Source organism: Sceloporus occidentalis, unplaced genomic scaffold (assembly GCF_023333645.1).
Source record: "Sceloporus occidentalis isolate IW3139 unplaced genomic scaffold, rSceOcc1.0.p SCAF_41, whole genome shotgun sequence".
NCBI lineage: Eukaryota > Metazoa > Chordata > Lepidosauria > Squamata > Phrynosomatidae > Sceloporus > Sceloporus occidentalis.
This window is the reverse complement of record NW_028317021.1, coordinates 2,236,806-2,262,280: the sequence shown is the minus strand read 5'-3', so window position 1 is coordinate 2,262,280 and position 25,475 is coordinate 2,236,806. Positions and strand designations below refer to the sequence as shown.

General features: G+C 40.6%; 1 protein-coding gene across 2 annotated transcripts in view; it reads right to left on the bottom strand.

Annotated features, from left to right (window-relative positions):
- Nucleotides 1–25,475, bottom strand: part of GOLGA3 (golgin A3) — a 39,124-nt gene that overhangs the window by 1,547 nt on the left and 12,102 nt on the right. The window contains exons 4-23 of one of the 2 annotated variants that reach the window (XM_089489902.1): nucleotides 23,330–23,442; nucleotides 21,789–22,474; nucleotides 19,189–19,300; nucleotides 16,396–16,702; nucleotides 15,528–15,730; nucleotides 14,178–14,315; nucleotides 12,886–13,047; nucleotides 12,107–12,475; nucleotides 11,613–11,690; nucleotides 10,998–11,261; nucleotides 10,378–10,472; nucleotides 7,375–7,591; nucleotides 7,123–7,266; nucleotides 5,637–5,834; nucleotides 5,194–5,310; nucleotides 4,711–4,850; nucleotides 3,308–3,440; nucleotides 1,625–1,747; nucleotides 1,149–1,313; nucleotides 738–898 (exon numbers count right to left, since the gene is read on the bottom strand). In XM_089489902.1, the coding sequence (XP_089346028.1) occupies nucleotides 738–898; nucleotides 1,149–1,313; nucleotides 1,625–1,747; nucleotides 3,308–3,440; nucleotides 4,711–4,850; nucleotides 5,194–5,310; nucleotides 5,637–5,834; nucleotides 7,123–7,266; nucleotides 7,375–7,591; nucleotides 10,378–10,472; nucleotides 10,998–11,261; nucleotides 11,613–11,690; nucleotides 12,107–12,475; nucleotides 12,886–13,047; nucleotides 14,178–14,315; nucleotides 15,528–15,730; nucleotides 16,396–16,702; nucleotides 19,189–19,300; nucleotides 21,789–22,474; nucleotides 23,330–23,442 (3,925 nt within the window). The remainder of the gene's footprint in view (nucleotides 1–737; nucleotides 899–1,148; nucleotides 1,314–1,624; nucleotides 1,748–3,307; nucleotides 3,441–4,710; nucleotides 4,851–5,193; nucleotides 5,311–5,636; nucleotides 5,835–7,122; nucleotides 7,267–7,374; nucleotides 7,592–10,377; nucleotides 10,473–10,997; nucleotides 11,262–11,612; nucleotides 11,691–12,106; nucleotides 12,476–12,885; nucleotides 13,048–14,177; nucleotides 14,316–15,527; nucleotides 15,731–16,395; nucleotides 16,703–19,188; nucleotides 19,301–21,788; nucleotides 22,475–23,329; nucleotides 23,443–25,475) is intronic. The other variant, XM_089489903.1, reaches the window with a different exon arrangement.

Below are 25,475 nucleotides of genomic sequence, written 5' to 3'. Positions count from 1 at the left end.
TGGGTCACTCACCTCTAGTCCTAGCAGTGAAGAAAAGGCAGTTTATACATTTAATTAATTAATTAAATAACCTTGATCCAGTTGTTGCCATAATATGACTACCTCACAAGTTTATTGTACAGATAAAATCAGGGAACAGGAATAGGAGGATAACCATGTATGTCACCACGAGTTCTTTGGAGGGTAAAAAAGTGAGAACATAAATGTAAAATACAGCTGGCCCTTGGTATTTGCAGGAAATCTGTTTCAGACCCTCTACGGATATCAAAATCTGCAGATGCTCAAGCCTGCGTTGTCTCTAATGGTGGCGTGTGCACATGGCTGTGTCGCCATGAAGGACAGCCTAAAGGCAGTGCAGCCATGTCCCTGTGCCGCCATGGGACAATGGGGGCTGTCCCTAATGGCAGCACAGCCGTGTGCATGCACCACCATGGGGGAACAATGTGGACTTGCCAGTTACGGATGCTTCGATCCACAGATGGCAAGCCTACAGATACCGAGGGTTGACTGTAGAACTGACACCCTACTATCTGCTTTGGATTGATAATCATTACCTCATCAGGACACTCATTCTTAGCATTTTGTTTACAAAGTAAACAGTACTATAAGTAGTATATAAACAGACAATATTTTCTTGCACAAATACCAGAAATTTAAGATGGCACAGTGAACATCCATATGTTAATACCACAGCTCACAGAGCAGTTACGTAGTAAACAGAAGAGGATTTTACTTACTTGAGTTGCTGGAGGCAGCTGTTGAGGTTTTTCAAAGGCTCTTTACTCACAGCTGATGGTGGTTTCAATAGCTCTTCCAGCAAAGAAGCAGGGACAGGACAGTCAGGAATCTTCACAGGTGTTACAGGATTTGAATTTGTCTCTCCCTTCAGTTCTTTTTTCTTTTTAAAGAAAAAAAAAATCCACCAGTAATAAACACCTCTCTCCAATGTTTGTATAAGCCAAGGTGAAACTCACTGTTCTTAAGTCATGCTCTCTGCTCAGCCATGAAGACTGGAATTTGATATTTAAATAATACTTAGTCTTGGGATGCTGAATTCCAACTTTACCACCTATTTTGGAATGTATTTCTCTGTTTATAAGAATAGACAGAATACCCAACCCTGTTCTCATAACATTCTGTTAAGGTACCTTTTTTATCTTTCCATGCTTCAAATCCAACTTCAGCTGCTGGTTCTGCTGTAACAGAGTCTTCATGCTGTTCTTCAGTTCAGTCACTTTTGTCTGAAGCATCAACTTATCTTTCTGAGTTAAGGACAAATTGTCCTGGGCCAACTCCAGCTCCATCTTGATATTCTAGAACAAGAGGAAAAAAGCTAAAGTGGCAACGTATCAGAATTAAACATTGTCACAAAGGGGTTACTTCCTTTAGAGTACAATCTTACACATATGTATTCAAAAATTCTAAATGGGTTTTGAGCTAAATGGGGCTTACTCCCAAGTAAGAAGGTATAGGATTGCAACCAAAACCTTACACAGATGTGATAAAGTATTTCACATTTTTATCAGATTTTATTTATTTAATATTTTATTTGGCCTGCCTCTCTTTCTCTCAACATAACAGATGAACTTTTCAAAGAGAATTTCTTCATAGGCAAATGAAGTACCTGCAGAACAAGTTGTACTCCTTCCAACTCTTTGTGGCTGCGTTGCTCAGTCAAATTCAACTGCTGCTTCAGGGCCTGGATCTCTCTTTCCTTCTGTTCTACTTCCCACTTGAGGTCTTCAACCTACATGTAAGGAAGAAGATTGTTTCAAAATCTGATCACACCACAAAGTGTTGTAGTGCAACCCTGAACACATAAACAAGTAAATTTTGATGCAGTTATGTAGCTCAACAGCGCACAGGTGAACTTGTTGCACAGCAAAGTAGTTTTCCCAATATGACAGCCTCCCATTAAAAAGAGCTTGAGAAGATGATGATGATATTTATTTAATTCCCACCTTTTCAGGACTCAAAGAAGCTTACAACAAATTAAAAAACGCTTTGTTAAAAATGCACAAGATACAAGGGTTAAAACGAGATTAAACAATCCAAAATTAAAATCAAATTAAAACATATATCATTAAACAGGCATACACACATACTAGCACAACAATTAGCAAAATGGACCACATTCCTTTGGTGGGATGGGCCTCACAGTCAATCATCAAATGCCTAAACAGAAAAGTCTTTGATTCTCTGAGAAAAGAGAGTAGGGAGGGTACCAGTTTAACTTCTCTGGGAAAGGAGTTCTAGAGTCTGGGGGCACCACCAAGAAGATCCTGTCTCCCATATTCTCACCAGATGCAGCTGTGAAGTTGGTGGGACAGAGAGAAGGTCCTCCCCAGCAAATCTCAAAGCATGGGCAGGTTCAAAAGGAAAATAACCTTCAAATAGCCTGGACTTCAGCCATATAGGGCTTATAGGTCAACACCAGCACTTTGAATTATGCCTGGAAACAAACCAGCAGCTAGTGGACCTGCTACAACAAGGGAATTGTATATTGCCTGTACATCGAACCAAAGTTCCCCCTTAATCCAGCATACTGCTCCTCACAGCGGCCAACCAAATGCCTGTGGGAAGTCAGAAGCAGGGCGTGACGACTATGCTACTCTTTCTGAGATAGGAGCATTACAGAGCGCCCAAGAAGGGCGCTCTGCCGCCGGCGCCGGTTGCTGCGTCCGGGAACACAGCTAGTCACGCACTCACGGCGTCACTTCCGCCGCGCAACGTCCAGACGCTATGCGTCCGCAACGTCAAAATGGCGGTCCCCGTGTGGACGGGCACCGCCATTTTGTACGGACTCAGTCCATACTAGGGTTGAGGGGCGTCCGGAAGGGACGCCCCTTCTCAACCCTAATACGCCCCTTCCTAACCCTAGCACGCCCCTTCGGCACGTCTGTAACGTGCCATAGATATCCAAATAAGTACAAAGTATTCCTAATGCAGCGGGCACCAGATTTACCTATAACACTTAGGATACAAACTATCTTATTAACACAGGAAACTACTTTAGCATAGTGTTGTCCACTCCAACTAGTAACAACTCTCTGGGGGCTCAAGCAGACAGAAAGTCTTCTCCATCATCTGCAATCTAATCCTTTTTAAAAAAAAAAAACGGAGTTGGAAAGGATTGAATGTGACTTTCTATATGCAAAATGTGGACTCAGCCACCATGCCGTTTCTTTCCATTGGCATGTGGATGGAAATACTTCACACCAGGAAGGCATTAAAACTGCCTTAAGCTGTGCTTCTGGCAAGTGATGTTCAATAAGGCAGCAGAGAATGGACAATATTGCTTTTTCACCTCTTGATTCTCTGCTGGTTGCTTGTTGAGTTGCTCTTCCAACTGCTGCTCCAGAAACTGAAGCTGGGACCGTGCTTCCGCTAATTCTTGCTGGAACTGGGACACTTCCTCTGAATGCTTCCCTTCTGTGATCCTAAAACAAAAAGAAAGGATCAAACTACTTTGAGAAAATCAGAGTTCTTTCTGAGATGGCAGGCCACAAAAGCACAAGAATACAGAACAATGGATGCAAGCTACAGAAAAAGAGATTCTACCACAAAATTAGGAAGAATTTCCTGGCTGTAAGAGCTGTTCAACAGTGTAACATGTTTCCTCGGAGAGTGGTGGAGTTTCCTCCTTTGGAGGTCTTTAAACAGAAGCTGGATGGTCATTTGTTGGGAGTACTTTGATTCCTGCATGACAGAAGGGGGTCGACCGGATGGCCCTTTGGGTCTCTTCCAATTCTATGACTCTAAGAATACGAACTAGCCAAGTTAACCTATCACATTATTCTATAAGAATCTATTATGCTAGAACTGAAGAGGGAATGTGACCATCTTAATCCAGAACCAGGGGAGCAGAAAGCAATGACATTTATGATAAAAAGAAACATGGAGCAGTCCACTTATTCAGAGCTCCACTTCACAAAGATCAGTGAGGAGAAAAGTAGAAACATGTCCATGTAGTGCCCCCACTTCATCCATTAGTGATCACAAGCACATCTGGTGAAAAATCAGGAGAGCGATCGATTTTGGAATGCACTCCCTAAGGATGGCTTTCACCTTGCTGTCCTTCTGTTGGCAAGTGAAAATGTTCATATTCCACCAGGCTGTCAGGAACAAATTGCTGGGACTTTTTATAGTGAGCTGTTCCACTGATTTTTGCTTTTTAAAAAATAGTTAACATAGCTTGATTTCATTTTCAAATAACTTTCTGCATGTTTTTATTCATATATTTGGATGTGTTTTTGTTTGTATTTGTTTAATTGAGTCCCAATTTTAGGGGAAAGGCAGGCTATGAGTGAGAAGAAAAAGGAGGAGGAGGAGCAACAACAACAACAACTATTCATATGGGGAAGGAACAGGCCCATGCCTCTTCATACAGTTCTCAGTGCTGCATGCCTGCTCCCTTCTATCCTGTCTCCTACCTCAACACATTCGACAATGTTCTGAAAGGGGAGCCAAGTATATTTGTGGAGGCTGATCATTGAAGGCTCCCAAACTGCAGCCCTTTGAGATGATTGCTCAGCATGTGGTCAAGGGATGGAATCAAGGTGGAAGATAGGATCAGGATAGCACTACTATACTCCACTCCACCATACTTATATGGCTATTGCTTGAAGGCGGACTGTTTTATGCAGAGACTAAAAAAAACCTGTACACCTTCTAAGGAATGTAGCATTTTGGCATGGATGCAATACTCACTGCAGTTTGTCCACTTCAGCCTGGAGGGCTTGGATGAGTGCTTCTTTGGCCTGGAGTTCTCGCTTAACCTCACTGAGTTCAAGTGCAGCAGCTTTATAGTGGCGGCGATTATGAGCTGCTTCAGCTTTGGCTGTCACAACCTGCAAATAAAATAAATAAATAAAACTTTAATTTATATCCCGCTTTTTGTTACCACAATCAAAGCGGCATACAACCTGTAAAAAAAAAATACAATATATACAACCCCCCTTAAAAAAGGATTAAACAATTCTATGCATTAAAATTACAAATGATAAAATCTAAAAACAGTACGATAATTAAATAACAGTGGATCGAGTCTTTGTTTATATATGTCTGTGGGGGGAGCATTACATGGCCGGGTTCTATTCCGGAATATTGCACTGGTATCCTTGACCCTTTCTCTCCCACTTCATGTGTGCTGCATCTTTTTTCAGATGGCAATACTGAAGAGAAGGCTCACACCTGTTCTTTAAGGTCTTTAACCTTTGTCTTCTCTTTTTCCAAGGCTGTCTGCAAGGCGTGAATGAGCTGCCTCATCTGATGATCTTCCTCCTCTTTACGCTTCAGCACTGCCTGGACCTAGTGCAGCACAACACCCAAAGCATAAACATTAGAGATTTGTTTTAGCATGAGTTTTTGTAGATTATAATCTAATTCATCAGATACATAGAGTTACATAGAAAAGCCGCAAGCATACGTATATGCACAGCACAGTTGTGTGGATCTAACTATGCATAATACGTGAGGCTTGTCTACTGTATTCCATCATGGTATCTGACAAAATGGATTATAATATAGCTACCTCTTTGAAAATTTCAATCTCAAATGCTCATTCATTCCTGCTGTTGCATATGCCATTTATAGTTTCCTGATCAAATGTTAAGGCAAAAAATGCTTTGGCATACCTGAAGATTCAGTTGCACTAGATCTGCCTCTCTCTTGGCCAGTGCAGCTTCAAGGATATGATTATGTTCTCGGAGAGCAGCATTGGATTGGCCAAGTCCAGTGAGTTTTCCACGTTCGTGTTCTAGTTCCAGGGAAAGCTTCTTATTAATTTCTTCCAAACGCTTTATCTTCCTCCGGAAGCCCCTTGCTTCTTGAAGCTGAACCATAGAATATGGACAATTAATACAACCCTGGAGTATTGCAATTCAGGCTCACTTAAAAGCTACTGAATTCCAAACAACAGATATAAGCAGAAGTGTCCCCTTTCGCATCAGATGTTTTTAAACTATGCTTCAATACAACCCTTGTATGAGTTTACCAGACTAATTGTACACTTCACTCAGAGATGCAAAACATGTCCTGTGGGTCTTCTTTCCAACCAAACTCTTACACTATGAGAAGATACAAATCTGAAATATTATGTCAATATTCCAAAAATGGAGAGATCCTTACTTTTGAACAGACTGGGGTACTACTGAGCTTTTTAAATACCATGAATTTATCTCCCTCCACCATAAAAACTCACATATTCAACAAAATCATTTGTCTTTGAAGAAGGAAATGAAATGACTAGTGCACCTATTGCTACATCCACACTGCTGAAATAATCCAGTTTGACACCACTTTAACTGCTATGGCTCAATGCCATGGAATTCTAGGAACTACAGGGTTGAACTACAGTTCCCAGAATCCCATAGCACTGAGCCATGGCAGTTACAGTGATGTCAATTCAGATTATGTTGGCCGTGCAGAAGCAGAAGCAGCCTGTGTGGCTGCACAATCAAGAAGTGTTTGGTACAACTGCAAGTGCTGAAGGCACCTGGGTCAAAGTACATACACTACACATATTCCAACAGGTTTACTTCAGCTGCTAGGTGCAGTTTCATCAGAGCTGGGGAAATATGTGCCCCCACCCACCCACACACACCCGGATGCTACTGAATGCCAGTTTCCCTCAGTTCTGGCCAATACTGAGATGGGGAGGAGGAAGAGGACAATGACTAACTAATATTTGGAAGGCCAAAGTTTCCTGAACCCTGCGCCAGATCAACACTGTACCAAGCTAGTGAGTGTTAAAGGTAAAGGTAGTCCCTTGACATAAATGTCTAGTTGTAATTGACTGCAGGGGCGGTGCTCATCTTCCTTACTAAGCTGAAGAGCCAGCATTTTCCGAAGACTGTTCCGGTGGACATGTGGCCAAGATGACTGCACCGAACGCTGTTACCTTCCCACCAAAGTGGTACCTATTTATCTACTTGCATTTGCATGCGTTCAAACTGCTAAGTTGGCAGAAGCTGGGACTTAGTGACAGGAGTTCACCCCATCACGCGACTCTTGGGCCTCGAACTGCCAACCTTCCAATCTTCCAATCATCAGAACTGCTGTCTTAACTACTAAGCCACCACATCCCTTTAGTATAGTGTTACAGCACTGCAAATTGAGTACCTCATCTTCAAGCTCAAGGACTTTCTCTCTGTACTCCTCAAGCTCCTGGCTGGTAAGCGAGATGACTTCTTGCAACTCTTTTTCTAATACCATCTTACTGTGACTGAGAGCCTGGAATTCTGTCTCTAGAGCTTGAATCTTTTCCTGAAGGGAAAAAAAAAACATAAGCTCAGTTAGTATCTCAGTAGGAGGAGATAGACCATTGTTTTAATGAATAAACCTAGGCTTGTATTAGTTAAGGATTTTGCTTACTAGACCAGCCTGGCTATTTCCACAATCAGAGATTTGTGCCTTTAACTTGCTCAGCTCAGCTTCAGATGATTCCTTGGCAGTGAGGGCTTCCTGCAGTCGGCGGCTAAGGATCCCAACTGCATTTTCATAGGCCTTGTGCTTTGCTTTCATCTCCTTCTGGGCTGTGTTCAGGTCTGATCCCAATCGCTTCATCTTCTGCTTCTGTTCTGTAATGGCCCTAAAAATTAAAACAAGACCAAAAAAATTCAAAAATTAAAAGTTTAAACAAAACTGCCCTTATTTGTGCATTAAGATGAACAAGTAGAACTTGCAACAAAATATTACAGTACATCCTTTCTTTAATATTCTTCTGATCTGGAGTTGCAATCCACCATGACTTTCTCCAGTCTAAACCACCACTATCTCCATTCTTTCATTTGCCTTTTCCAACAATTCTATGGCAACTGTCCTTATTAGGCAATTTGGAAGATTGCCCCTTTCATGTTTTTTAAAAAGCCCTTTTGCACTTCTACAGACCTCAACTTCTCCCTGAATGTTTCTGAACCTCTTTCAGCCCAATTTCAGATCGGTTTTCATGGACTTCATTCCAGTGGTGGGCAGGACCAAAAATATCAGGACATTAAGGCTCAAAAGAGGTATTCTGAACTTTTAGAACAGAAAAAAATGTACAAATGCTGGAGAGCCAAGTAAAAAAAGAGGAATGAGGCATGGCTATCTGGAAACATCCACAGGGCTAGATTGGCTCCAGGGTCCAAGGCTCCCCAGTTCCTGTCACACTAATTCTTGTTGCAGGTTTGATGTTAGAAACAGGGCTACCACAAGTTCTTTGTTAGAATGCTTCATTTTCTGTTAACTGAATGCAAAGTCCAAAAGGTTCAGGTGCATTCTCTGTTTGCGTTTTATGTATGATGGCACAAAGTCAAAATTGCCTTGAAAATCTTCACTCTTGTCCTGCTTCTCCTAATTTGATTGATGGCATAGGCCGTGCTGGTTGGAGGATTGTAAAAGTAGAGGGCAAGAAGTTTCCAAATTCTGGCCTGTGGCCCTCCAACACTTGCACCTTCCTTCTCAGAACAGACTTCTGCAAACCTAGTTTCTGCAGTATGATACCAAGCATACTCTATGGGTCCACACTCCATTGCAGTTTGTGCAAAAATGGCATTTATTTTTAGAAATAAATGCAAATTGCATTGTTCATAAAAAAGAGAGATAAATAACTGAGAAAAATCACTAGACAGATGCCAATATTTCTTTTTTACCACCACCACCACCCCCCCCCCCACTAATTCCAAGATTTACCTAAAACTTTTATTCTTCGGTCGTGATAAAGGCTGCATCTACACTGCATAATTAATGCCATTTGACACCACTTTAACTGCTATGACTCAGTGCTATGAAATTCTGGAATTTGTAGTTTTGTGAGATAGTTAACTGTCTCTGTCAAAGAGCTCTGGTGTCATAGTAAACTACACATCCCAGGATTCCAAAGAAGAGAGCATGACAAAGGAATATATATAGTGAAAAATTAAATTTAAATTTAATCTGTCCCACAGTATCAGCATGATATTCATAACATATGCTGCATTATCAAGAGCACTACAAGCAGAAGGTTGGCATTGATCCCATGAAATGCCACTGTATTTTTAGGAGTAATTGGAATTTAGAAAATAGGATGATAAAAGTGTACAGCATATTACAAAAGAACACAAATTAATCAGCTCATGCAACTGGAGAAAGACATACTGTAAGAATAAAACCCTTTCTGCTTTAAAAAAAACCCACTGGCTTACAGAAATGTTAATCAGGCAAGTGAAGGTACTTTTTAAGTACATCTGCCTCTGAAACAACCCCAAGAGCCACATCTATATGAATAACAATGACTTTATGACAAAATGATTTTATGACAATGACAAAATTAGCCAGAAGGCTTAGGCCCAATTAATAAGTAAAGGCAATCATTTGAACTTCTCAGTGCTAGGCTACTTCAATAAATCGGTTGTCCAAGTGCTCATTCAGACATAACACCAAAACATGGTTTAGTACTATTTTACAAGTCTTAAAGACAGATGCTGATGTGTGTTCACCCATTCCTGCTCCATCTCACTCAAAGTAGCAAAATCCTGATTTGCAATGTCATTGTAAACCAGAATGAAATCGTGGTTTTCATTCCCGGTTTTATGTAGTATGCCACTTTGGACAGGATAAGAAGCTATGGTTTGCTACAGCCCTTTTGCACCTGATGAATCAAACAGCAAAATAGGGAGAAGCATTTTAGCTCAATGCTACTGCCAGCTCATCTACTAGTCTAATTTTATGATTAAACAGCTCCATATGATTAATAGGCTCTGGAACTCTCTACTAAGGGATACCAGGGAGGCCCTCTGCAAGACATGCTTCCATCAGATGTTTTTCTCCAGATGAGCTTTTTGAAACTGACTGGTCCTTGAGGATAGATCTTTGCACAAAAGAGGTGCTATATTTTCTAATTTTTCTTAATTTTACTGAAGTGATACAATTGTATTTTTTAATTAATTGCATTTTAATATGTGAACTACTTATTTGTTTTATATTGTATTGTTGATATTTATCGTTTGTTGTTCTATGATGTTGTAACCCGCCTTGATCTCATGGAAAGGCGGGATAGAAATAAATGATTTATTATTATTATTATTTGTTTTAATTGTATTTTTTATTCAACTTTACCATCAGCTGCCTTGAATCCCAGACTTGGGAGAAGGTGTGAGGGAGATAAATCCAATACACACATACATACATGGTATCTCCTGTTTTTAAAAATGTATTACTTGACATTTTGAATTATTTACTCAATTGTATGTAATCTAGGCTGGAAAAGAGAGAAAACAAGTCCTGTACAAATTTGCTTCATCAGAAACTCTGATGAGCTCAGATGCAAAAAAGAAAGCAGAATTCTGGCTGGACCCCACCATTGTTGAAGTGGAAATTTTCAGGTGTCTCAAGCCTCACTGACCAAATCATACTCACACTTTTGTTTCTTGTTGCATTTCATCAACTTGTCGTTTTAATGTTTCATTCATCTCAGCAAGAGCAGACATTTGCTCTCTGTCCAACTGCAAAGACTGAAAAGCATAGAGGAAGCACAAAAGAGAGAAAAGTGGCAAGGATGACTATACACATTTACACATTCTGTAAATAAAAGAGTTTAAATTTATATACTTGGTAACAAGGATGTGTAAAAGTGAATAAACTCAAATGTGTTTATAGCCTACCTGATGAGCTCAGGGAAGATAACAACCATATTCTTCATAAGTCACCCATTCCAAGTTTACCCCCAACAAACCCTAATTATTAATTGTTACTGTATTTTTTAAAGCCAACATTAAACTATAGTCTGAAATTGAACAGTTTATGGTTCAGTTATAATGCTTCATTGTAGTTGTTTGAAACAGAAACAAAGCTTCCAATCTCCATCTAACTACCCTGAAGAGAGGAATAGCATGTGAACTGGGAGGACATGGATGGAGGGAAGGCTATTTATTATGGCATCTGTTTCCAGCTACTGCGGAAAGCAACTTATTTCAACAAACTGATCTGAAGCATTAATGTGAAAGGTTAAAAAAAGACAGGGTAGGCTTCCTCCATACCTGTAACTCTGCCTCCATGCTATCACGCTCTCTCTGTGCCACTTGCAGCTGAGTTTCTAGCTCTTCCAACTGCTGCTGGACCCGAGACACTTCCTTTGCCAGTCTTGAGTTTTCTATGTCCACAGATTTCTTCTCACCCTGAAGCTGGAGAAGCTCCAGTCTTAATTCCTTCATTTCAGAGTCCAGCCTCTTTTTGGTAGACTTCAGTTCACTGATTAGCTGATCCTTTGAACTTGCATCTCGACGGTAAGCTTCCACCATCACCTAGACATCCAGAAAAAAATTGATATTAATTTGTAACAGTTATTTTAGCTTACAAAACCCAGAGTTTGAACATCCACGTATCCTATTTATATATGAAGAGAAGTGATAAGCAAAATTAATCTGAGCATGCCAATCATAAACAGAAACAAATATTTCTTTAAGAAGAAAAAGAATCAAAACAATTTGTAAGGAATCAGGAAAGGAATCAGCAAAGGTTGTTTTTAAGCCAGCATTACATCCACACCTACTTATAAAACATAACACAGGCCAATTAAAGGTAGAGAAACACAATCTTTCTCCCCCGCATTTCCTTGAAAGTGTAAAACAATAGAAGAGAACACATGTAAACACCTTTTGTTGAAGTAATTGTTCCTTTATTTTCTGTGTCTGTTTCTTGAAAGCTGCACTTTCTTGTTGTAGATTTTCCACCTATTGGGGGAAAAAAACAACTTCAACATTACTTGATCCCTGGATAGTTCTAACCTGCAAGCCAAAAGTCTTCCTTGGGATGCAATATCTCCAGTACACAGTCATACAGTTTATCTCAATGCAATTAACCAAATTTAATGAGAACTCCAGAGCAGAATTCTAGTGAACAGTACCCAAATTTAAAATATTTAAGTTAGAAAGGGAAAACATACAAATGTTCATATAGCTTGCAGTTTCTTGCGAGAGGTTAGAGTATCCAAATACTCTCACTTCCCAAAAAGTGACATGCTACAAATGGCAGATATACATCATAAAACATTCTTAAACATTTTCACCATAGGAAACTCTTGTCAATATAGCACACTGCTATACTGAATGAAAAAGGTGGGTTGAGGGGGTATAGAGGCGCATATTACCTGACTTGATTTGATGGCTATTTCTTGCCTCAATTGCTCTAAAACATCTGAAGCTGCTTCAGTACTCTCCCCTAAATACTGGACTCCTTCTTCAAGCCCTTCTTTGCCTGCTTTTGCAACCTGCAGAGCTACTTCTAGGACAATCTTCTCATTTTGCAAGTATTGGATGGTGTCATCCTTTGATGTGGCATCACCCTGCAATTCCATCAGCCTGGCCTCCAACTCATCATAACGTGTCTGAAGGTCACCCAGGGACTCCTCTTGAGTCTGTAATGTCTCTTGAGTGGAAGTCAACTGTTTCATGAGATCCAGTTGTTCCTGCTGCAAAGCCTCAACTTGAAGATCTCGTTGATGCAATGTTAGTTTCACCTGCATAATGAAAAAAAATCCAGTCACACTAGGATCAGCTCCCTGTATGAACCCATGCATCCTACCTTTCAGCAATTAAGATTTATAGGCAGAATACACTCATCCTTCCCTGACTTGCATTTTGTCAACATTTACAAGGCCAGCACAAAAGGTAACAGCAGCAGCAGTGACTGTAAGAAACAGATTTTTAATATACTTTCTTCCGACTACTAGATCCCATATCAAGCCAACTTATTCTCACAAATGAGTCTGTAGTATTCTTAGTAGTTTACCTCCACAACAATTTTAGTTTTATTTTCTTGAAACTAACTTCCCCCCTCTAGTCATCTGAAATCTAAACTATAAACTGATGAGCAAATTATATGCTAACATTTCTGTGGAAAGTCTTGAATTCTGAAAGTTGCATCTACCTTTTCTAGATCCTGCTCCAATATTACTGCAGAATCCGCCATTTTCTGCAGTTGTTCCTTCTCATCCTCAAACTCGGCCAGTTTCTTCTGCAAATCCTCTTCCACCATGGTCTTAGCTTCTTGGATCTGCAGAAAAGCTGCTTCTTGGTCTAACATGTCTGCCTGTTAGAAAGTAGTAGACAATTTTGACATGTTAAAGAGAGGAAACTGCCAACAAAATATTATCATGTAGGAGTTTTGAGAAGCAAACAATCCAGTCCTGCCTTAAGACCCTTTTCCCATTCTTTATCCAGTTTGTTCAGTTCTGAAGAAACACTTCTTTAGGACATTACTTATCTCAGTCCATGTTAGGGAAGAAGAATGTTGTTTGGTTCACATCATCAAACCAACCTAATCCATACTTCCAAGTATAAAGGAGATTAAGACACAGTTATTATTGAGACAGAACATTTATAAAAGAGGTCACTAACTGCAGTTTAGTAATATAAGCATGTCTATTCAAGTATGAGGCTTGCTTCTGTTTGGCATGGCCTTAAGGAGAAGTTTGGAATCTTTTGCTACTTCCAATTTTACTGAAACTTGCTGCTGCAGCCAGATGGACATATTTTGTATATATTAGGTATAATACAGAACAATCCAGTTTTAAACCATGGTATTCACCTATGTATCCGATTATAATCAAGTCTTTGCCAAGTGTAAGTATAAAAGCAGACAAAGTCCCACAGGCTGTGTGATGGACCAAAAACTGTTATTTCTTTAAAAGTCCAATGCGCTTTGGTCTTATCACCAATTGGCCTTCTTGGGGGCAATTCTCAGAAATGTCTGGAGTTGCAGTCTATAAAAGTGGACCTTCTGAGTATTAGAAGAGTTTTTTAGAGAGGGCAGACTGCAATTCCAGAAATTTCTGAGAACTGCCCCTGAAGAAGGCCAAATGGTGATAAGGCAAAACGTGTTGGACTTTTTAAAGAAATAAAATGTTTTGGACCACCACACAACGTGTGGGACTTTTATCTCCTTTCATTTTTCCACTGTTCTCCAGTTTTTTGTTCTGTGCCCTGGTGTTAGTATAAACACATGCATACAAAGAAAATGGGTACAAGGGCCTCTTACTGCAAATTCACTACATTTTGGGATTATAGCCTAACAGAAAACACACATACACACACACATATATATATATTAGCACAACTATTTTTTGTTCATTCTCTTCTCTTAAAGTGAAGAACCTATACTTCACCAGGAAATCTCAACAAATCTACGGGGGGGGGGGGGGGGGACTTTAAGATTTTTACCTCTATATTTTGTAATTGTGTGGCTATACGTTCCTTCTCTTTGATGGATCTGTGCTGAGTCTCTGTTAACTGATGAGACAGTGTTACATTCTCCAGCTTGAGATGCTCCAGCAGGCCCACCTGGTTCATCTGACCAGCCTTGGGAAGACAAGATGAGGAGGATAGTATTAGAATCCTGACTTGCAGTGCTCTCTTGAGATATTTAAGAAGACAGAATAAGAGGTGATGCCTTTCCAGTTCTGGTTCCATGGCTCTAGAATATGTTTTCAACTGAGACCCATTACACTCCTTCTCCAACTGTCTTTTCATCTGTAACTGAAGCTACTACTCTTCTAGAAGGTTTTTACACAAGTCATTTTAGCTGATCACACTTTTAATGCCATCAATACTCAAGTTGGATATCAGGGATATAATATTATATAATATTATAGTGTCGTGTTTAATGAGGTTCATACCAAATGTTCTTTCATGCCCTTTTTCAGTAAGGTATACATGAGTAGAAGAGCAGAGTAGAAATAAAATCATCGGCATCAGTTGTCTGACCATGTACGTACCAAAATTTCAAGTTTCTCAATAGTGTGGTAATACCCTAATGATCTGACACTTCTGTGTCTTCCTTCAGCACAAGTATCACCATACATTCTCTTTCCCATGTCTTGTTGCTTATGTAGCTGGCATGGCACCATTTACACACAACAGTACCAGCAGGCTAGATAGAACACCAAGATTTGCACAGTTTTTTTAGAAGTGGATGGGAAGATAGTCCAGTCCAGTCCAAAATAGTCCAGTCATGAGTAAGTATGACTGTTGGACTGGACACAACTAAGAATGAGTGGGAATAAAATAGGGTATCCTGGATAAGGATATTAATTACAAAGGATACTTGACACTACAGCATCTTGTTGCAGGTTCTTTTATGATAAATAACATTTATATATGTTTTGTTATTGTGTGCCCTCAAATCATTTTTGACTTACAGCAACTGTAAGGTGAACTTATCACAGAGTTTTCTTGGCAAGGTTTGTCCAGAGGGGGCTTCCTCTGAGGCTGAGAGAGTGTGACCTGCCCAAGGTCACCCAGTGAGGTTCCATGGCTGAGTGAGGATTTCAACCCTCATCTCCAGAATCATAGCCCAATACTCAAACCACTACATCATGCTCGCTTTTACAAACATATATGCAAGTTTTACGAAGTATATACTGTGCTATGACTGAGAGACCTAGTACAAATCCTAGTTCAACCATGAAGCTCACCAGTTTGTCATGGTCAAATGCCCTTCATTCTAAACTGTACCATGGTACCGCTATATACACCAAAAATACTACAGGACATAATTAAAGTCACATTTACCTGTATGTTTGCCATCTCACTCTGCAGCCGAACTCTTGCCTCCTGGGCCAAAGCCAACTGCTGCTGGTACCAGTACCGTACTTTCTGTAATGAGGCAATCTCTGCTTGAGATGATTTCAGCTTATTGGTCAATGTTGTGCGTTCCAGTTGGACCTGCTGGAGTTGGCTTTGTAAAGATGAAAGCTGCTGTCGGAGATCATGAACTAAAAACCCAAGGAAAAATAAAAAGCAGTCAGGTCTAGTAACTCCACCAATAGCAACAATCAGCAAGCCACATCTTATTTATACCCCATCTTTGGCGCTTTACAGACTGCCCAAAAGGTCTGTCGGCGCCCTCATTTGCTGTGCGGAGGAGCCTCAGCGGCCAAACCGCGCGATACCTCCGCTCAGCAAAAAGCTGCAAAAAGCAGCTTCTTTTTGCAGCGCCATTATGACGCCGCAAAGCGCCATTGGCGCACTTGCGGCATCACAATGGCGCCGAGACATGTGGACGCTAAGCATCCGCTACGTCAAAATGGCGACGCCCATGTAGAATGGGAGCCGTCATTTTGTACATGCTCGGCGCATACTAGGGTTAGGGGCGTCCAGAAAGGACGCCCCTTCCTAACCCTAGTACGTGCCGAGCACGTACTTTTGGGCGGTGTAGAACCTGCCTTTCAAAACAAAAATAAGCAACCATAAGGAATAATGTTTCAGAATTCCAATTCAGCTAATCAAAGCAAAATGATAAACTCAATTTAAAAGTCATACAAGACTGAACAGTTCAGAGAGACAACAGCATGAAAAACTCCTTTTTAAAAGTAAACCATTCATTTAAAAGCTCAAGTGAATAAACAGATTGCTAAAGCTTGTGCATCTATCTGCTCACCTGTGCTATCCTTAGTAAGTATACTTTTCTGCAAGTCTTCCACTTTTCCCATTAACCTTTGGTATTGCTCTTCTGCCACTTGCAGGTCATTACTGGAAGCGGCCAGGCCAGCATTCTTGGCCTCCAGTGCCGCCTGTAGTTCTGTCATGGCTCGTTCTAGGTCCCAGCAAGACTGCTTTAATGTGGCCACCTCCACATTCAGGGAATCCTGCTTCTGCTGGCTGCTCTCACTGTGCTCCATCTGGGTCTGAAGCTTCATGTGCAAGGCAGCAAGCTGGGCTTGCAATTCCGTCTTTTCTTTGAGGGCCTGAACAAAAGCAACATTTAAATATTTTAAAAATATTGTTTACTTACTGACATTGTAATTTAGGTGACATGCAATAAGGCAAACCAACTATGATGGTTTTTCGAACTTGTCTTGAAATCAGGATTTAACACAAGCAATAGTCAACCTTCGCCTCAAATCAGCCTTCTCACCAAGCCCCCCAGATGGAATTTGTTGGGTGCTATATGTTGGGGTGGGAATGCACCAACCCCACACTCAAGAGTTTATAAAGTTACTTCTAAAAGTAGTTAATTATGGTTACTTTTCCCTCCCACTACTTTGGTTCAAATAATTACAGTTACATCACCATTATAATTGTAATTTTACTTTAATTTAACTGTCATCTTCTGCCCTGGGAAGGAGCGAAAGGACAGGCCCAACGCCATCGGGCCTGAAGAGGAAGAGCCCTCCCCTCCCTCCTTCCAATTGTCATCTTCTGGCCTTAGAGGGAGTGAAAGGACAGGCCCAACGCCATCGGGCCCAGCCTCAGTTAAGAAAAAGAGCCCTCCCTCCAGTCCATCTGCCTTGGTCCAAGCCTCAGAGAGAGAAAAGAATGCTGGACCTGATCCCCTGCCCCCCTCACCATTCCCTTCTCCTTTTGTGTCGTGTCTTTTTAGATTGTAAGCCTGAGGGCAGGGAACTGTCTATTATCCCCTCTGTTGTAAGCTGCCCGGATTCCCAGTGATTGGGCGGCATATAAATAAATCCCATTATTATTATTATTATTATTATTGTAACACTTCTCTTTCTTGTTATTCAAAAGTAGCTAAAATTGTCACTTTCAGTCACTTTTTGAAGTGCTATAAATTGCTGGCCTGTGGTACAACATATCTAAGCAGTTGAGTAAAACTATTAAAACTATGAAATTATTAAATTAACTATTTAAATGATTTAAACTATTAAGCATAGGATCCTACTGCGGAAGCAGACATTAAAAATAGGATCATACAGTTATACTGCAGAAAGGGTGATGTTATCCCTTGGCTACTACAAAAAAGGAATTAATTCCAAAGTGCAGTAACTAAAACACAACTCACACTCCCTCTGAAGAATCCTAACTAACTCACTTTTCTTTAAAAGTGAACAGAAATAATGTGGATAATGTCTTAGGATCATCACCATCCCTCCATCTCTCTCTTTCAGGAAGACACACACAGGTGGCATCAGCCTGTAGAAATAATCCAGTTTGATACCACTTTAACTGCCATTGCTCATTATTATGACATTCTGGGAATTGTAGTTTAGCCTTCTCTGTAAGAAAGCTCTGGTGCCCAAATGAACAATTCCCAGAATTCCATTGCATTGAGCCATGGCAGTTAAAGTAGAGTTAAACCGGATTGTTACTGCAGTGCAGGAGCAACCACAGGTAACTTTAGGAAATGCTGGATGGATTCACATTTTCAAAACGTTTTCTTCCCATTTTTAGGCAGGGAAGGTCAAGGCAGAGTCAACCAGAACCACTGTGGATTATTTGTTCCTGATTTACAATCTTTTTTCAACCCTCCACCACAACAAAATGTAGTTGCATTTACTCATATTCATAACCCTCTTCCCACCATCAGACTACAAATTGTAACTTACCTGAGATAGGGACCTGACTGTTCTTACAGCATAAGGGTACCATAAACTCCAGTTACCTAATATAAACAGTAACTTGAAAAAGCTAGTGGTATTTCCAATTGAGAAGAAGCTTACAATTTAGTTTAAAGAAAAATTATTGAGGGAAGCAACACAGAGCAAGGATCATAAGAGCTATTTTAGGTCCAACCTTCCCATAGGTTAGAATTTGTTTTTAGTTCTGTTTTAAACAACAAAGCTTTCATTCTTCCATAAGACATAACAGGTTGCTTTTGAAATTTACTTCAGTAGAAAAAGAAGGATGAAAGGTGACATGCAGAGTCTATGGTTCAAGAGGAACATGTCCAATATCTTCTTGCTTAGATATATACTATATATACTTGTCTATAAGTCTAAAAATGTATGCCCAAAAATTGACCCAAAAATCCCAGATTGATTTATTTATGGTTCATTATGGTAATGTGATGGCAGCTCTTTCAGATTTCCCCATGCAGTATCTTTCTCTCTTGAGCCAAGCAGAAAGAGTTCTGGGTGATATTGTTTAAGAGTCCCTCTCCCTCCTGCGCATCTGGCTGAAACGAAAGCTGAAATGATGAAGCAAAAAAACTCAATGAGAGTCTCTCTTGCCATACTCACACATACACACACTGAAGAAGCCTCCAAGTTTTACCCTTGACCTATCCATGGGTCATGGCAAAATCCATAATTTTGGCTCCAAAGCCTGACCTCAACTTATGCCTGAGGTCAACTTATAGTTGAGTATATACAGTAAATGGAACTGTTGTTCTCTCAATCCAAGTCTCAAGTCTCATTGTTTTTAAGTGCCACACAAAAAACTCCCTTAATAAATTTCAATGACACTCTGCAAAACAGTTCAGCTTCATTTATACCTCATTGGCTTCTAATGACAGTGCTTCTAGTTGTCCTTCAAGCCTCATCTTTTCTTTGAGGACCTGCAACATTTCATCATGTGTGCCTGCAATAGAACTCTCCATCGATATGCTAGGGAGAAACAAAGTAGATACACTTTAATGATGTTGTGCCAACAGTGCTTTTTTCATTTCTTCTAAATAGATAATAGACAACTTACAATAGAGTCAGAATTCACTCTCTAACATAGCCATGAAAGAAACCACAGCCATAAAAGCAACCTGCTGCCACCATTTATGAATGGGATGGTGCCCAAAAATCAAATAGACCTATGGTCCAAAACACACTGCAAAATAATCCAGTTTGAGACTGCTTTATTACCCTGGCTCAATGCTAGGGAATTCTGGGAACTGTAGTTTTGTGAGACATTGAGCCTTCTCTGTCAGAGAGCTCTGGTGCTACAATAAACTACAGTTCCCAAGATTGCCTAACACTGAGCCCGAACAGTTGAAGCTATCTCAAACTGGATTATTTCTGCAGTGTGTTTTGAACCTATGTGAAAAGTCTGCACACCCTGATTGCTGGATGATTGCACAATACAGTGTGCTGCCAAACACAGGGCTGAAACACACTGGCAAGAAGGGGAGGCTTGAAGCCGTCCCTGCTGAAGATGGATTGGGATCGGGACAAACACAGGCTGTGGCCCCAACTCACATCAAACCCAGCCCAAATAGGAGCTTAAAAGATCCGATCCTATTTGGGCTAGGAAAGAGAAGGCTTTCCCAGTCCCGCTGCAGCACCAGGGCAGCTCCAAGATGCTTCAGCAGTGTGTGGCATATAAATGCTACACAACTAGAGCCTCTTGAAGCTGCCCACTTGTGGGCAGCCAGCCAGCTTCCAGGAGACTTCCGGGCATCATCAGAGTGTGCAGTGCGTAAGCATCGCACTCCCAAAACGCCCAAAAGGCATCTTTAACAGGCTGTCTGTTCCGGCCCACAGTCAGTCCAAATTCATTCAATAAAGAACTGCCCAGAGCAACAGTGATTCAGTGCAGTTAAGGCTACAACAAGCTTCAGACAGGTACCATTTTTAAGATTACAGTTCCAAGACTCAGCCAGCACAGTCAGTGGCCCTGCTGGCTGGTGGATTCTCCCGAGTTGTAGCCCAAATGAGTATTCCCCCTGCCCCAAAGCTGTTGCTGTTTTTGGAACACACAGCAAGCAGCTTACATTATTTTGGAAGAGGAAAGGGACTAGGTATTTCCAAGGATTGTAAATTACACTTTTTTAACTTAAAAATTGTATTGTTTTTGATTCATTCAAATGACTCCCAAACCAATACAATTCAAGTTATTTAAAACTGATGGTGACTTGTGGTTTATAAGAAGGATAACAGAAATTAATCCAAACAGAGCTGTGGCGTTTACTAATTATCCATTTGCTAATTCGAAACATGATTTGAAAGAGAGCAGCATTAAAACATCATTACAGTATCATAGAGCAGTAAGCGTCTGAGAAACTACTAGTAATCCCATTCTTAAAGGACTAAAGTGGATAACAGCATCTAGTGCAAGAACCCATGGATCTTGTTAAGTGTAAAAAGCTGGAAATAACTATGTGGATTACGTACTTAATGGGAATGAGAAGGATAATAGGGTTTAGAGAGAGGAGAATATTAGTGAGAGTATACTTCACAAACAAAATGCTGGATGAAATCCAATAGATGATCTAGTTCAGAATCAACTCAGCAAACCATGATTCAAACTATGATGAGATGCACACTGAATTTATATCCACTTTTCTTCTGCGACAGAACTCAAGGCAGCATATGTGAATTCTCAGACCATGTACTGGCCTAGATCTGCTTAGCTTCAGAAGTGCCACATCCCATGCCTTCAGGCCACAGTCTTGGATACAGTTCTGCTAAGCTAAGTGTGTCTGGGCTAAACCATTATTACATGAGGAATTTACCTAAAGAATCTCTCTGTGTGTGCATACTTCTTTAGGCTCACTGGCATAAAAGATGAAGAGGCTGTATTAGTCCCTGGCATCTACAGAGAGGACTTATTAAAAAACCATTCTAAACTCCTATATGACTCATTGGAAATGACAGTAAGGCTTGGTAAAACGGGAGACAGTAGCAGAAGAATACCACATTACAGATGGATTGATTCAGTAAAGGAAGCTGAGTGTGCAAGCCTTCAGCAAGGCATTTTATGGCATTTTTTGAGCAAGGCATTTTATCTTGTGAGTTGCCTTGAGTCCCTTTTTGGAAGAAAGGTGGCATAAAAATGAAATAAATAAATGACTGGGGCTCATGGAGGTTTCTCATTCACAGGGTTGCCATATGTCAAAGCCAAATTGACACAAATGACAACAAAACCCTGCTAATTTCTTGGCACGCTAATAATTTTTTTAACAAGTTTTTACATGCTAGTAACTTTTAGAGGCTTATTTACAATAATGATACAGAACAGAATGGCATGTAATCACTCAAGAGCTAAGTTGTGCATACTAGAAGACACTCCAGGACATTCCACAAGAGAGACAGACTAGCTCCTAAACAGGCAACTTAAAGCAGGAAAAAGATTCAAAATTTGAAATACGGTCTTACGCCTCACCTGCTGGAAATGCTGTCTCTCCGGCTCCTTGCTTCTCCATTGATTTCTGTATCCTGGGCATGATGTTCTGTTGCAGCAGCCTGTAACACCTCTCTGATGGAAGGAAACTGTCCAACTGCATCCAAAGGGACCTCCTGGCCATTTACAGGAACAGAAACACTCTGCCTGCTCTCTGCGCTGAGTAGCATCCCATACAGTCCCCTTCCTGATACACTACTATAGCTAGAACTATCACTCTCATTGCCATCCAGCCTTGTTCCAGCTTCACTTCCATCAATTTCTGACATGCTGTCTCCAGCCAAGGATGAATTCTCCAGTCGGTCATCAGCATCAGGCGTTACCCTGATCTCCGAGACAACCGATGTTAAGCTGCTTCGATTTTGTTTTAGAGACCGACCAGGAGAATTAGCAACTGCAACAGCTCCCCTGGTGCTTCCCTCTGTATCTTCAGTTCTATAATCAGCCAAAGATCGAATTTTACTTGACCTGGAAGATCTGGAACTTTTTCTTTCTTCTGAATGTGCTGGAAGTCCAAGGCTTCCCAATTTTGGTCCCCGAGGAACACTAGTTCGTAGAAAGGAATATTCTTTTGTCATCGCTACAGTGCTGGCTCTTGGCAAGATCTCAGGATGTAACATCAGTTCAGGATCAAGGGTACTGGAAGGACGATTCTTAGCAGTATGCTGCTTTGACCAAAAAAACAAACAAATCCCAAAACAGTATGAATGAAATAAATATTCCTTAAGAATTAAAAATTAGGATGAGAAATAAAATGAAAGCATTTCTTTTTATAAATCCTGATCTGACCAGACACAGATCTACAACAGAAGTGTTTTTCAGAAGCTCTTGGATCCCTGGAGGAGAAAGAGGCGGGGCCGGTGAGAGTGGTACCCCTAAGAAGCTGGCTCGCCAGTCTTCCCCCCAACTCGGACCCCAGCGCCAGTGCCCACAACACCTGGCAGCCTTTGCGCCGTGGAGGAGGAGAAGGGGCCGGGCCGGTGAGAGCCCCAAACCGTGCACTTTAAGGAATTTTGGACTTCAGCTCCCAGAATCCCAGACTATTGGCCAACATGGCTGAGGCTTCTAGGAACTGAAGTCCAAAATCTCTTAAAGGGCACAGTTTGGAAACCACTGGTTTAAACAAACCTCAGCTTCCAGTGTTCAAATGTCACGGGGAACTGCATCTGTCTAAAACCACTAATAAAAGCTTCTGTTCTTTTATGGTATACAGAGTGCAAAAAAAGCAAAGAGAGCATTAAAACCCTAAGTTTACCATAGATCATTCATGTAGCTCAAAAACATGGCTACCATCAAGTCTAAACTAGATCCACTGTCTGCATAGCTGCTTAGGTTCCTGGCCTTCTGAATGGAGGCTCAAAGACCGCATGCTGCAATTCTGTGGCTCCTCCATAAGCCAAGTCCCTCTCATAGCATTGCCTCAAACCCTTGACTTGAAGCATAGAAGTAGCAGATTAATGGGAATTATGTAGTGAATCCAATCACAACAACAAATACTACAGGATCCATTTGTAGGCTCTTACTCTCTCCTGATGTCTTTTTACACGGTATTGCTTGAGCTGTTCCTCAAGGCGCCGTCTTGCCTGAAGCCTGATCTGTTCTTCCTTCTCCAGTGGAAGAGAAGATTCTGCAGAACCTGCAGAATGAAGGAAAGGTTTTGATTTATATGCGTCCTGTGCCAATGGATAATATTGCTTCTAAGTGGATGATACAATTTATTATCAAAACCATAAACATTAGAAATTTAGTAAGATGAGAAGAGAGACAGTTTCACAGTTTTAGTGAAGAGATTAGAAGCTACATTTTTGTTGCTGTTTAAACTAAACCACTTTAGGCAAAGTATAAGGAGTGTATTATCTGCCCTAGGTTTTCCAGATCTCATTCTGTACTCTGTTCAAGATGAGATCCAGCAGTTCTAAGACATCAGCAGCCACAGGAACTACATGGGAATCAATGAACAGCAGAGAAGACATAGTTCAAAGCAGCCAAATTCCCACTCCAGCTCAGTAATTGGATCACCCAGTACATCCCACTCTACATATCCTCCGGACTCCTGATAGAGAATGTTTCCTCTGATAGAAATGGCTAACTGTGATCGACAGATTCCATGTCTGTGTTTGTTTTATGTGCTGCTTTGGTTTTTATTGGTATTGAAATGTATAGATACATTATGATGCGTGTTTTTTAAAAGACTCTGTGAACCGCTTTGATCGTTCCGAAAGAGCGGTATACAAATAAAATATATTATATTATTACATATAATTTTGTTAAATGGTAAGGTTCTGTTTACTTTACATTATATTCTCTATGTGCAAAACAATTTAAGATCTTCTGGTTTTAGCCTACTTAAACAAGCCAGGTCAATATTGGTTTTTTAAAACAAAACTCCACCTTATAGATAAAGGACTGAGCAAAGACACAGCCTGAGTTGTTAAGTACCAAGTGGAAGCCTAAATCAAGATTTCCCAGGTATTGGTCCAATTGAGTGATGCATCATTATCTCAACAAACATTTTCAAAACAGGTGGGCTCCCATTTATGTATGAGTTGTACAAAAGGGATCAGGACCGACAGTGCCAATTCTGTAACGTTTCCACACTCCTTCCTCTTCTTCCTTCTGTACAACATTCAGGCAGATAAGCAAAACATGTTTTGTTTGCTAAGTGAGGTTACTAGCATGCAGTGAAGAAAGTGGCCCATTCCATCCCAGAAGTCCCAACAACATTGTGTAAGCATTGATATTAAGAGCGCACAATTCATCCACAGCTCATTCCAGCAATATGGCATTACTCTCTCTCTATTAAGGATTCTACCTATTGCAGTGTCATAATTACCTATTCTGATTTTTTTTTTAAATTACCAGTGACATGCCATTGGCTGTGCTCTCTTGGGGAAGACCCACCTGATTTCAGGTGAAGAGGTATAAATTTTCCACAGGCATTTTAATTAATTTTAATTTCCCACTGATACTTTTTTTAATCTTCCATTTTAATGTTGTTATTTATTTTTTATCAAGATTAACTTTTAGCACCACATCACTGTATTATTACTTTTGTCCGTACAGTATGTTGTAACATGCTGCAGGAACACTTGAATAGCAGGACATACTGTACCACAAATAAATAATTTAACCTCACATATTTGTGTCCTCTTCCTAAGTTAGCTAGTGTCATACAGAGAGGCAGTGTAATGGTTACAAGTCATTTCAGCTATGATTTGGTAGATCCAGGTCCAAGTCACCACTTAGCCAGGTAACTCAGTAGGTGACTTTAGGATAATCACTCTCTCTTGGCTTGACATACATCACAGGGAAGTTGTGGGAATAAAGTGGAAAGGGGGAGAGCATCACTGGAGCAAAGGTGAGATATTAACATAACTATTGACTGACTGACTAAAAACAGAATTCAGAGGCATAGCCATGTTAGTCTGGAATATCAGTATGCAACGGGATCCTATAGCACTTTGAGACTAACTGAGTGAAAGATGTATCCCAGAAGCTTTCATAGTTTATCACATCTCCTTTCTGGTTATGGTCATTCTCCTGCCTTTGTCCCTCAACAACCTTAGTTAAGATTGTACTTGTCACCTCAACACCATACCCACAAGTTTTATATTTCTATTGCTATTCATAAAGTCCGATTATAAAGATCCTTCCTGGGCACCAGTTCAC